The 12903-nt window shown below is 51.2% G+C and overlaps 1 protein-coding gene across 8 annotated transcripts; it reads left to right on the forward strand.

Annotated features, from left to right (window-relative positions):
• The first annotated feature begins 5708 nt into the window (after positions 1–5708).
• Positions 5709–12158, forward strand: LOC113915769 (leukocyte immunoglobulin-like receptor subfamily A member 6). 8 transcript variants are annotated; one of them, XM_035725040.1, is made up of 13 exons: positions 5709–5825; positions 5982–6017; positions 6192–6476; positions 6622–6924; positions 7152–7448; positions 7654–7956; positions 8260–8310; positions 9082–9198; positions 9525–9567; positions 9646–9683; positions 9863–9915; positions 10674–10718; positions 10911–12158. In XM_035725040.1, the coding sequence occupies exons 1-13, from the start codon at positions 5792–5794 to the stop codon at positions 11055–11057; spliced, it is 1752 nt and encodes a 583-aa protein (XP_035580933.1). In that variant the 5' UTR covers positions 5709–5791; the 3' UTR covers positions 11058–12158. The 8 variants fall into 8 exon arrangements, 6 of the variants coding, with proteins under 6 accessions (XP_035580933.1, XP_035580929.1, XP_035580928.1 ...); XM_035725036.1 differs by having other exon boundaries at positions 5711–5825; positions 7152–7462; positions 7689–7956; XM_035725035.1 differs by having other exon boundaries at positions 5711–5825; positions 10677–10718.
• The last annotated feature ends 745 nt before the right edge of the window (positions 12159–12903 follow it).

Consider the following 12903-nt stretch of genomic DNA (forward strand, 5'->3'; position numbering starts at 1 on the left):
GCACAGGACAAGAGAAAGTTATTTTCTACTTTTAAGTGGAGTATAGTTGACACATAATGTTACATCAGTGTCAGGTGCACAACATAGTGATTTAACTTCTCTTCACATTAAGCTGTGCTCACCACAAGTGTAGCTACCACCCATCACCACAGGAAGCTATCACGGTATCATTGACCATATTCCCTGGGCTGTGCCTTTTATTCTCATGACTTATTCCTTTCATAGCTAGAAGCCTGTATTTCCAGCTCACTTTCAACTCCTTTTGCACATCCCCCTCCAATCGTCTCTCCTCTGGTAACCACCAGTTTGTTCTCCGTATTCATAGATCTGATTCTGCTTTTTGTCTGTTTGTTTATTCATTTGTTTTGTTTTTTAATTTTGCATATAAGTGAAATCATATGATATTTGTCTTTCTCCATCTGGCTTATTTTACTCAGTGTAATACCCATTAGGTCTATCCATGTTGTCACAAATGGCAGGATCTCATCCTTTTTTTAAGGCTGAGTACTATTCCATTATTTGTATATGTATGTGTACATCATAACTTCCTTAGCCACACTTGGGTTGCTTCCATATCTTGGCTATTGTAAATAATGCTGCAGTAAACATAGGGGTGAATATGCCTTTCTAAAAATATTTATTTTATTTCTTTTAGAGAAAGAGAGAGAGCAAGCAAGCAGGGGGAGGGGGCAGAAGGAGAGGGAGAGAGAATCTCATGCAGACACCCCACGAGCTCGGAACCCCACTCAAGGCTTGATCTCACAACCCCAAGATCATGACCTGAGCCCAAATAAAGTCGGCCACTTACCCAACTGAACACCCAGGGATGAATATGTCTCTTCAAATTAGTGTTTTTGTTTTCTTTGGATAAATATCCAGTAGTGGAATTATTGGATCATATGGTATTTCTATTTTAACTTTTTGAGGAACCTCCATACTGTTTTCCACAGTGGCTGCACCAGCTTGCATTCCCACCAACAGTGCATCAGGGTTCTTTTTTCTCCACATCCTCAAAAACACTTGTTTCTTCTCTTTTTGATCCTAGCCATCCTGGAAGGTGTAAAGTGATATCTCATTGTGGTTTTGATTTGCATTTCCCTAATGATGAGTGATGTTGAGCATCTATTCATGTATCTGTTGGTTATCTGGATTTCTTCTTTGAAAAATATCTCTTTCAGGCCTTCCACCCATTTTAATTGGATTATTTGTGTTTTTTTTGGTGTTGAGTTGTATAAGTTCTTTTATATCTTTTGGGTATTAACCCCTTTATCAGATATGACATTTGCAAATATCTTCTTCCATTCCATAGGTTGCCTTTTTATTTTTTGATGGCTTCCTTTGCTGAGTTTTTATTTTGATGTAGTCCCAATGGTTTAATTTTGTGCTTTTGTTTCTCTTGCCAGAGGAGACACATCTAGAAAAACGTTGCTGTGGCCAATTCCAGAGTAATTACTGCCTGTGTTCTCTTCTAGGATTTTTGTGGTTTCAGGTCTTACATCAAGGTCTTTAATCCATTTTGGGAGTCTTTTTGTGCATGGTGTTAAGACAGTGGTCCAGTCTCATTCTTTGCAAGAAAGTTATCTTTATATATAGTGAATTTTAGGGTGGGTTTTTAAATGAAAAGAAGGATAGAGTAAAGAGAAGAAAAAATACTGCTGGGAGAACTTTAGAAAACAACATGAAGACATAGGGCAACCAGAAGGCCTAGGTGCCTCGGCTTACTATGGCACAAAGAGATACAAGGATAAGCATTTAAAAGCAGTGAGATACCATCAACCGTATTATTTATATAGAAACGAATCTAGCGGGGGAAGAGAAGGCGTTTGCTTCAGCGTAATGGTCAGTGGCTGATAGAATCAGCTAAGTGGAATTTTAAGGGGGAGCACGATATGTACACACTCTCAAAGTATTTCCCCGCAAATCAAGTATTAATTACAAAGGGCAAATAGAAACTGCACTGTGGAGAAACCTGAGGGATGCCAAATTAACCAAGTTACAAAAGCAAAATCACCCATAAGGAAAAATAAGGACAATGTCGCTGGCGTGGTATTCCACTGCAAAATGCACACCCTGAATCTAAGCATGAGGTGCCCTTGGACAAAGTTCTTCTGTAGGCATCATGGTTTCTTTCTCTGCAGAGCCTCCCCCTTCTCCCCAGCCCTGGATCATTGCCCCTCACTACACGAGCCATGACCAACGGCTGTGAGGAAAGGCACCCGAGGTCTCTGTTCATGCACTTGTTTTAAAATTCATTAATCTGGATGGGATTCCATGAGCTAGGGAGCTCTGGGGATGCACACAAACCACCCACGTGTGGGAAGAGGTGGTGACCTGGGCAGGACCCGCAAATCTTCTGACTGTCCAGCTCTGACCAGGCGCGGGGCAGTCTTCGCTTGATGGCACATTTGGACAGTGCCTGAAACGCAGAACTGTGCACTTATGACAGGTAGAAATGGTCTTCTGAAAAAGGAGAAGTCCACATCTTCTTTGGGACCACTACAGAGACTGACAAATGAGGAAGTAGCCGTTCTGCTTCTGGTAAAATGTCAGTGTCAAAATGTGAGCGGGCGGGGAGGGTAATGGACGCAGACCCATGCATCCTGTTGCTCAGCGTGGCCCTTCCAGGCTCTGTCCCTGGGACCCCTCTGCACAGCTGGGGTAGGCAGAAAAGTCCCCGAGGTTGCAAAACTCGCCACCCTGCTCTGCTTTACTCTACAGGGGAGGAAATTGAGTCATATTTTTATTATATCATTTGGTACTTTTAGAATGAGTCTTGAATTCCACTTTAAAATTCCCCTCAAATTATTTTCTCGGTGGTGTATTATCAATTTACCATTCATTAATAAATAGTCTTAAATTAAGCATTGGTGGTCAATTAAGCAACTATTAACCAATCAATAATGTGGTTATTTGCTGAGTAAATGTTCGTTTATTGTCTTTTACATGCTGGAGCACAGTGTGAGGTATACTCACGGTTTAGCAATGAGAATGGCTTAGAATTCCATGGGGCAATTTATTGCTTAACTCCTTTTGCTGGTTTACAGAATCATTATAACAAATTCTCAAATACACCCCCTACCCTATCAGGGACAATTATTTATGAGGCAGGGAGAGACACTGAATGTGTGTAAATAGCATAAAGTCAGCTTGAAATGCACAATTAGTCACTACTGTGGAGGTCCTAGACACCAGGTGAGATTATGTTAGATCTGTAGGTGAAGGGGAGCCTTGAGTGGGGATTCAGGAGAGATAGGAGTGGGGACACCAAGAGAGGCAGATTCAGATCTGGTATCTACCCTGACATGGGAAGTCACAGGGTAGGAACTTCTGAGTAGGAGAAATGGGGATGAGGAGTTCTTTCCAGTAGAGTCTGTTTCTCCAGAGAGGAGGAAGATCTATGAGCTGTGCCTCATGCACATTCAGTTTTTGGAAGATGTGTAGGAAGTCGAGAATGGACAGAATCACCGTTCCTGTGCAGAGGCTTTTCAGCATTTTGTCTCCCCTCATTTAAAAACAATGCCATTGCCTTCTTTATTGGTAAAATAGTAACCTGTTGCCTCCTGCAGATTTTTTCTTTTTTTCTTAAAACGTGCATTGTTGACCTTACCATTTTGTTAAATATTCAATTACTTCCGGATACCCCCAAACCACTGACATCTGAATGGACCAGTGAGAGTGGAGGCATACTACTAATCAGTAGTTCCCTGGACCCACCCTTGTGGTTATTTCTCTAGTTCTGGAATCCTTAGACTGAACAGACATCCTCAACAGCGGACTCTGGTTTTCTGATGTGTGGAGTAAGAGATTCATTGAAGGAAAGGCCACGTGGAAGGTGCTGGAAATGCCTCTCCCTACCAAATAGTGAAACAAAAGTAATTCTGCACACTCGGAGAGATTGCAGATTCATACCACAACCAAGAACTCAGAAAGATCCAGAGACAATGACGTCTTCCACTCCCCACTCGACTTGCCTAGTTGGTTTGCACAGAAGAAAGAGACGGACCTTGGAGTAGTGGGTTCTTATATATCAGGTGATTCCAATTTCCACTTCTGCTCCAGCTGAAGACCCATAGAGAAACCCATGTAACCCCTGACACCTGGTGTGCAGCTGTTGATTGGTGGGTTTATTGTGGGTCTGTCTATAAAGGCCTTTAGGTTCAGTCTGCCATTAGTTCTCAGGGCCAGTCATACTCTGTCCCTGCCCACATTTGTTCGGGTCCATGTCACATGTCCAGCCCAGCGCACGTCTCCAGCCCTGCATCTGACTCCTGCACATGTCTCCAGCCCTGAGCATGTCTCCAGTCTCCAGTCTCCAGTCTCCAGTCTCCAGTCTCTAGCCGTGCATCTGGCTCCAGCCCTGAGTGCATCTCCAGCCCTGTACTATCCAGGCTGCAGGGACCGTGACCGTCCATTGCACAGGACATCACACAGGTCCAGTACACACCGTGTGGATTGCATCTGTGAAACAGAAAGTAGCAACTATTCTAGGTGTTTTGTAAGAGGGTGGGAAATAAATCTCCCCAAATTTTAGGTTCTTACCACCTTGGTGAAATTTTTAGGAGTCCAATTGCCTGAGGCCTGTTGAGATACCCTACCCAAGGTGAAGACTCATTGCTCCATCTAATCCTCCTACTAATGAGACAGTAGCTCAATCCCTAGGGGACCAGTTTTGGAATGTGGAGACAAGATACATACTGCTCCCTGGGCATGCTACCTCCACCCACTTACTGTGTCTCAAGAGGCTGTTGGTTTTGAGTGGAGTCCGGAACAAGAGAAATCCTTGCAATGGGCCCAGACTGCAGAAAGCCTAAGTTGTATGACCCAAAAGATCCAATGGTGTTTGGAGCTTCTGTGGCAGATGAGGTCGACATCCTTTGGCAGGGAACTATATAGATGAAGTGCAACACAGATATTAAAGATTTTGGAGCCACACTATGCCATTCTGCGGAGAACTACTCTCCTTTTGTGAAGGAGTTCTGGGTTGCTCCTGAGCTCTAGTGGAGACAGAATGCTTGGCCATGAGTCATCACAAGGGTCCTTATGAGTGAAGGAGGGGGCCGGGGGGGGGGGCAGAGGCAAAGAAGAGACTCCAGAGTACCGGAGCAATGTAGGCTGGCTCTGGAGATGGAAGGGGGCAGCAAGGCATACGGGCAGGGCTAGCAGCTTGCGAAGGCAAGGAAATGGATTTGCCCCCAGGGCCTATAGATGGAGCACAGCCCCGGGACACCTCGATTTTAACTCAGGGGTGTTCATGTTGGAATTCAGTTCTCCAAAAGGATAAGATAATAAATCTGTGCAGCTTTAACCCACTAGCATGTAGTGATTGGCTATGGCAGGAACACAATAGGAAAATAATATACCACATAGTCCTTTTCAAATTGGGTTTCTTTTTTGCTTTTAGTTTTTTGTTTTGCTAATGTGAGCTCTGAAAACTAGTTTGAATCAGTCTAGTCCAGCAATGTATTTCTGGGCCAGACAAAATGCAAACATTCAATAAATACCTATTGAAGCTTGGGTCACAAGGGGGGGTATCAGGCCAGGAAGACAAGAGTTTAAGGGTCAGGTGAGGCCTCAGATATGGTCAGAAACATCTGCAAAGTCCATCGCCTGCCCTAACCTCAGCCCTGGGGAAATGACAGCTGGGCTGTTCCCCTTCCTGTGGGGCTGCTGACGTGACAACCCCATGACAAGGAGGATCAGCCTCCGCATGACCACACCCTGTGTGTCTGCCCGTCCTGTGGGCACCGAGGTCCCTCCCTATGCACTGCCAGAGCCAGAGACGGGAGACGCCATGACCCCCGCCCTCACGGCCCTGCTCTGTCTCGGTGAGATCTGAGGAGGGGAGGGGACGCCCTATTCTGGGAGGGACCCGCCCCACAGCCAGGCCCTGGGCTGTCGGAGACCCCAGACTCAGGAGGCTCACGGGAGGAGGGGTTCTGCTCAGGATTCGGGGCAAACCTCTCACAGGAACTCTCTTCCAGGGCTGAGTGTGGGCGCCAGGACCCAAGTGCAGGCAGGTGAGTCTGTCCCCAGGGGTCTCAGTCCCACCTCCTCACTGGGGGTCACCCACCAGGCAGAGGGGATGGAGAACAGCAGTTCTGGGCTGACGGAGGGGGACGTCTGGGGGTTTGGGGCAGAGCTGGGACCTGGGGGTGGGGAGGTCTTGTGTCCCAGCCTCTGTTTCCTTCCAGGGACCCTCCCCAAACCCACCATCTGGGCTGAGCCAGGCTCTGTGATCCCCCAGGGGACATCTGTGACCATCTGGTGTCGGGGGAGCCTGGAGGCCCAGGAGTACCGCCTATATAAAAAGGGAAACTCAGAGACCTGGGACAGACAGAAGCCACTGGAGCCCGGGGACAAGGCCAAGTTCTCCATCAGATACATGACAGATGTATATGCAGGACGGTATCTCTGTTCCTATCGCAGTCCCACTGGCTGGTCAGAGCCCAGTGACCCCCTTGAGCTGGTGGTGACAGGTGCGAGCCCACTCAGGGTCCCAGCCCCAGGCTCTGCCCTCAGGAAGGGGGTCTGCTCTCAGGTGTCTCCCTGTCACAGCCCAGCCCTGGGGATGATGTGGGGGGTCTGAGCCCCATTTAACACCGTCCCCTTCTCCTCCCCTAGGATTGCACAGCAAACCCAGCCTCATAGCCACGCCCAGCCCTGTTGTGACCTCAGGAGGGAACGTGACCCTCCAGTGTGGCTCGTGGGTGGGATTCGACAGGTTCATCCTGATGAAGGAAGGAGAACGCCAGACCTCCTGGACCCGGGACTCCCAGCCAGCCCCCAGTGGGGGGTCCCAGGCCATGTTCCCTGTGGGCCCTGTGACCCCCAGCCTCAGGTGGACATTCAGATGCTATGGTTGTTACAGCAACACCCCCCAGGTGTGGTCACTCCCCAGTGACCCCCTGGAGCTGGTGGTCTCAGGTGAGGGAGTCTGATTGTGGCCCCATCCATGTTTTGAGGCACCAGACAGGTTATGGGGGCTCTGCTCCCAGGGGAGCCCCAGACGAGAGGGTGGAATGGGGGACAACAGGGGCTCACAGGTCAGAGACACTGAGGGTGATGGACCGTGAGGCCCGGGGGTCAGGACGGGAGAAGGGAGGTTTGGGGAGAATAATCAGCCCCTGCAATCCACGGCTGGTCTCTCCCAGGTGTGTCGGGCAAGCCCTCCCTCCTGAGCCAGCAGGGCCCTGTCGTGACCTCTGGACAGAGCCTGACCCTCCAGTGTCGCTCTGATGTTGGCTACGACAGATTCGCTCTGTCCAAGGAGGGAGCAGGTGACCCTCCCCGGCGCCTTGGCCGGCAGCCCCACGCTGGGCTCTCTGGGGCGAACTTCGACCTGGACCCTGTGAGACCCTCCCACGGCGGCCGGTACACATGCTATGGTGGACAGAACCTCTCCTCCGAGTGGTCGGCCCCCAGTGACCCCCTGGACATCCTGGTCGCAGGTGAGATGCCACAGGTCCGTCAGGACCCCAGACCCTGCACAGCTCCTGCCAGGGGGGCCCCAGGTGGTGGTGGTGGGACCAGAGGTGTGGGGTCCCCAGGGAGGGAGAGAGACAGACAGAGACAGAGAAGGGAGAGACCCAGAGGACACAGACTCAGTGCAGAACAAGGGCTGGACAGCCCCTCACCCGCCCTTCCTCTCTCTAGGACAGCTCCCCTACAAACCCTCCCTCTCAGTGCAGCCAGGACCCACGGTGACCTCAGGAGAGAATGTGACCCTGCTGTGTCAGTTATGGAGCTCTGTGGACACTTTCCTTCTATCCAAGGAGGGGGCAGCCGATCCCCCGCTGCGTCTTAGATCAAAGCACCGAGCTGGGCAGCACCAGGCTGAATTCTCCATGAGTCCTGTGACCTCAGCCCACGGGGGGACCTACAGGTGCTACGGCTTAGTGAGCACCTCCCCCTACGTGTTGTCACAGCCCAGTGACCCCCTGGAGCTCCTGGTCAACGGTGAGGGGCCCCTGACCCTGTCCCCTCTGTGTCCCAACATTGTCTTCAGGACCCTGTGCCCAGGAGGGCTCTGGTCTAGGACGGGAGTGAGGGGCTCCGAGGGAGCGTCGGCAGAGGGGTCCCCAGCTCACAGTGCAGGGGGGAGACAGGGCCCTCCCACCCCTGCCTCGTCCTTCGCCCCCATCACCAGAAGTCTCCAGGCGGAGGGGGACCTTGGGGGCCACAGGGCACATGAGGGAGAAGAGTGTGGGCAGAGACGGTCTCTAGGGGAAGCTCCAGCCCCCCTCTGGTCTTTTTCCCCAGGACCCTCTACAGACCCTGGCCCCTCACCCACAGGGCCCAGCTCAACAGCTGGTGAGTCACAGGGGCCGCTGGTCCAGGGGCTTTTCTTCCAGTCCCTCAGACATGCCAGGGGGACAACGGGGCTCCAGGGGCTCTGAGGGTGAGCGAGGCTCTCAGTGGTGGGAGGGCCCATGGGGAGCAGGGGCTGAGTTACACCCTCGGTTCAGCGTCCTCTGCAGGCGTTGGCCTGGACGTGCCCCTCGCCTGTGTGGGCCTCAGTTTCCCCAAGTAAAGGAGAGAGTCGTGGCCTAGAGTAGAGTTCCCCTCCGTTCTGACCAGGGCTCTGATCGTGGGACAGGAGGACTCACGGGGAAGCCCCCAGGTCATGACCTATGGGGGGGCTGTCCTTCCGCAACTGTGACAGTGACATTGTAGGAGGAGAGGAGGGAGGGCAATGGCCGGGGCGTTCAGGTGATAGGGGATCTGGAAGGACCCTCAGCTCCAGAAGAAGATGCTGGGACAGGCCGTGCCCCAGGTGAGGAGCCCAGAGCCTCGAGCTGGTGTCCCCACAGGGGACGGGATGAGGAGAGCACGGGGAACCCACAGCCCTGGTTCCAGCCCCAGCCCTGCCGCCCCCACGCTGGGCGACCTGAGACACGTGAATGACCTCTCTGTGCCTCAGTTTCCTGTCTGTGGAGTGGGCGGGATGGGCGGCAATCCCCTGCTGCGCGATCACTGACAGGGTCAGAGGTGAATGCACAGAGCCCAGCAGGTGCCTGGCACACAGCAGGTGCTCAGTTAAATGGCATCACTGGCTCCTTCATGGTGTGGCTCCTGCCCCAGGTTCCCACTGGTACCTGTACGTCCTCATCGGGGTCTCGGTGGCCTTCGTCCTGCTGCTCGGCCTCCTCGGCCTCCTCCTGGTCCGACACCGGCGTCGGGGCAAAGGCAGGAAGCCAGGTGAGAAGGGGAGGGGGTGACGGGCCCCAGGGGGTGGTGGCTGCCCCCTGGGCCGACCGAGGGTGGGCTGAGGGCGGCGGCCAGAAGGAAGCCAGAGAGGTGGGAAAGGCTGGTGTGGAAAGACACTTGCAGAATCTCAAGTCAGAGAGTCTAGAAAGAAAACACCCAGGTGGGACCCACGTGCCAACTGAAGGTGTTTCCTCTTTTTAATCTCGGGAGATGGAGAGACACACAGACAATATGTGTGAAGGGCTCCTTTCCCTGGAATCACATGGGGGTGGTCGTAACCTCCGCCCAGAGCGAGGCTGATTCCCAATGTCCTGCAGGGGCTGCAGACCCAGAGCCCAAGGACAGAGGCCTGCAGGACAGGTAACTCTTGCTCGCACACCCCCAAACTCCCACCTACCCGCCCCCTCTATGCCCCTTAACACCCTGTCTCCTCCCCAGCTCCAGCTCAGCTGCTGCTGACCAAGAGGAGAGCCTCTGTGAGAGGAAGGGGATTGCCCTGGGGATGGGCTGGGAGGGTCTGGGGGTAGGGGACCAAATTCCCACATGCATGACCTTGGCACCTCCCCCTGCCCCTGCTGAATCCTCTGGATCACAGCTGCCCTGTCTGAGAAACCTCAGGGGACCTTGCCTGAGGTACCCCCATTCGCCCCAGCAGATGCTGCCGTGCAAGACACTCAGCCTGAGGAGGGGGTGGAGCTGGACCATCGGGTGAGATCCCCACTCTCGTGCAGACCCCAGGGCCCTCGTGGTGCCAAACTTAATCCAATGGACACTTCTCTGTCCTCACACCACCCAATCTCAGCAGTGTCCCTCAGATGCCTTCTCCCTCCTTGGGCACTCTGGGTCAGCCTGCTGTGACCTCATGGGGCCTCCTCTGTGCTCCCCTTGCCTGGCTCCCTGACCACTGTCTGACTTCTGGTTGTTGAGGTGCATGCCCAGGTCTCAAGAGGGTGCATGAAGAAATGAATCATCCACAGGTCTTAGGCCCCCTTCATTCATTCACCCAGTAAATGGGCACAGGAAGCCCACCATTTACCAGGCCCCACCTCGTGCTGCAAGCACAGCAGTGGGCAAATCTGACCCACCTTCTATGAGCTCACGTTGTGGGTGACAGACAGAATATGCAAGGAAGTGGGCAGCACCCTCGAGTGCAAAGTGTGGCCAAGGAAAATAAAACAAGAGCAGGGGTAGCAGGTGCAAAAGTCCTGGGGCAGCAACATGTTTTGAAGGAACATAGGCTATGTGGCTGGAGCCAAATGAGCAAGAAACAGTGTCAGGAATAGAATTGGAGCCATAGAAAGCATTGCATGTCCCAAGGCTCAGGAAGCCCCTGGAGAGTCCACCAGGAAAGTGACCTAATCCGCCTGAAAGTTTGAAAGCATCACTGTGGCAACAGTGTGGAAAAGAGTCTGAGGCGGTCGATTGGAATCAAGACGACAAACTTCCCCCTCACTGTCTGTCTGCAGCAGAACGCACGGGATGAAGACCCCCAGGGATTGACACGGGCCCAGGTGAGCCACTCAAGATCAAGACTCAGGCGGGGACTGGCCCCTTCTCCTTCCCCCGTGTCTGGGGCACTGCTGGGCTCGGAGGACAGACAAACAGAGGAAGACAGGCAGACAGACTGTCAGGTGGGTCCCTTCTCCAAGCCCCCAGGCTCCCGCCTCCTCAGCCACACACCTCCCCTCTCTCCCCCGCTGCAGGCTGCGACATCTCATGCCCCTTCAGATGTGACCTACGCCCAGCTGAACCGCTTGACCCTCCGACGAGAGACAAGTGCATCCCCTCCCTCCCAACCAGGGAAGCCCCCAGCAGAGCCCAATGTGTATGCTGCTCTGGCCCTCCGCTAGCCCAGGAAGGACCCAGACCCCACACTCCAGGGAAGCGACCGCAGAGACCCTGGAAGGCACAGGAGCTGCCCACACTGGGCGCCACCTAATGCCAGCCAACCTGGACTCCTCACGCAGACCAGTAGGAACTCCCGGGACCCTCTGGGAGTCACCTGATTCTGCCATCAAAGATAGTACTATCTCTATACTTTGGAAATCAAAGCAACGGACTTCTCAATAATTCAGGAATGAAATGAGAAAACCAAAATGGAAATGAGAGAATGTTTACACTGAAGGACAATGTAAATGTTACACATCAAACCTATGAAATGGGAAAATTAAGAACCAAGAACTAATATATTAGAACTAATATATTAGAACAGAAAACAGAGTAAAATAATGATATAACCTATTATATCGAGACTATAGAAAAAGAATAGCAGGGGTGCCTGGCCTTCGGCTCAGGTCATGATCCCAGGGTCTGGGATCAAGCCCCGCATCAGGCTCCCTGCTCAGAAGGACGCCTGCATCTCCCTCTCCCACTCCCCCTGCTTGTGTTCCCTCTCTCACTGTGTCTCTCTCTGTCAAATAAATGAATAAAACTTAAAAAAAAAGAAAGAAAAAGAATAGCAAATTATTCCAAATGAAGGTAGAAGGAGGAAAATAATAATGACAAGAGTATCTACTAGTGAGGACAAAAAAAATAGAGAAAAATCAATAAAGCCAAAATGTTCATTTTTGTAAACAATGGTCACATTTATAAATCCTAGCTACAATAGCCAGGTGAGAGAGAGAGAGAGAGAGAGAGAGGAGGTACACATCACCATTATCAGGACAGCATCACATCCTACACACTTTAAATCAATAATAGAATGTTATGAATCATTTTAAGCAGAGTAACTGAAAAAGTCCTCAAAAATACAAGTTACAAAATGATGAAGAAGTAGAAAATATGTATCACCCTATGTGTACATTAAATGCATTGACTCTGTGATCAAAAACCTATGACCCAGCAATTGCACTACTGGGTATTTACCCCAAAGATACAGATGTAGTGAAAAGAAGGCCCACATGCACCCCAATGTTCATAACAGCAATGTCCGCAACAGCCAAGCTGTGGAAAGAGCCGAGATGCCCTTCAACAGACGAATGGATAAAGATGTGGTCCATATATACAATGGAATATTACTCAGCCATCAGAAAGGATGAATACCCCACTTTTACATCAACATGGATGGGACTGGAGGAGATTATGCTAAGTGAAATAAGTCAAGCAGCGAACGTCAATTATCATATGGTTTCACTCATATGTGGAACATAAGCAATAGCACAGAGGACCAGCGGGGAAGGGAGGGAAAACCGAATGGGAAGAAATCAGAGAGGGAGAAAATAACCATGAGAGACTCTGGACTCCGGGAAACAAACTGAGGGTTACAGAAGGGAGGGGGTGGGGAGATGGGGTAACTGTGTGATGGGCATTAAGGAGGGCAAGTGGTGATGAGTACTGGGTGTTATTATAACTAATGAATCATTGAACACTACAGTAAAAACTAATGATGTACTATATGTTGGAAAATCAAATAAAAAACCCCCACCCCCCAAATGAAGTATGTGGAAACTGAGAGAAATGGAGAGCAGACTGTGTGGCTTCCAGGGCTGGGGTGTGGAAATGGGGAGGTGGTGGTCAAGATTATAGCTACAAGATGAACAATATCTCTAGTTATAAGACCACAAGTTCTGGGGATCTGATGTAGGACGTGATGACCACAGCTCATCACACTGTATCATATCCTTGAATGTTGCAAAGAGAGTAGATCTAAATGTTCTCAACACATGCAAGAAAGGCAACTATGTTATGGGATGGAAG

Source organism: Zalophus californianus, chromosome 17, assembly GCF_009762305.2.
Source record: "Zalophus californianus isolate mZalCal1 chromosome 17, mZalCal1.pri.v2, whole genome shotgun sequence".
NCBI classification, from domain to species: Eukaryota; Metazoa; Chordata; class Mammalia; order Carnivora; family Otariidae; genus Zalophus; species Zalophus californianus.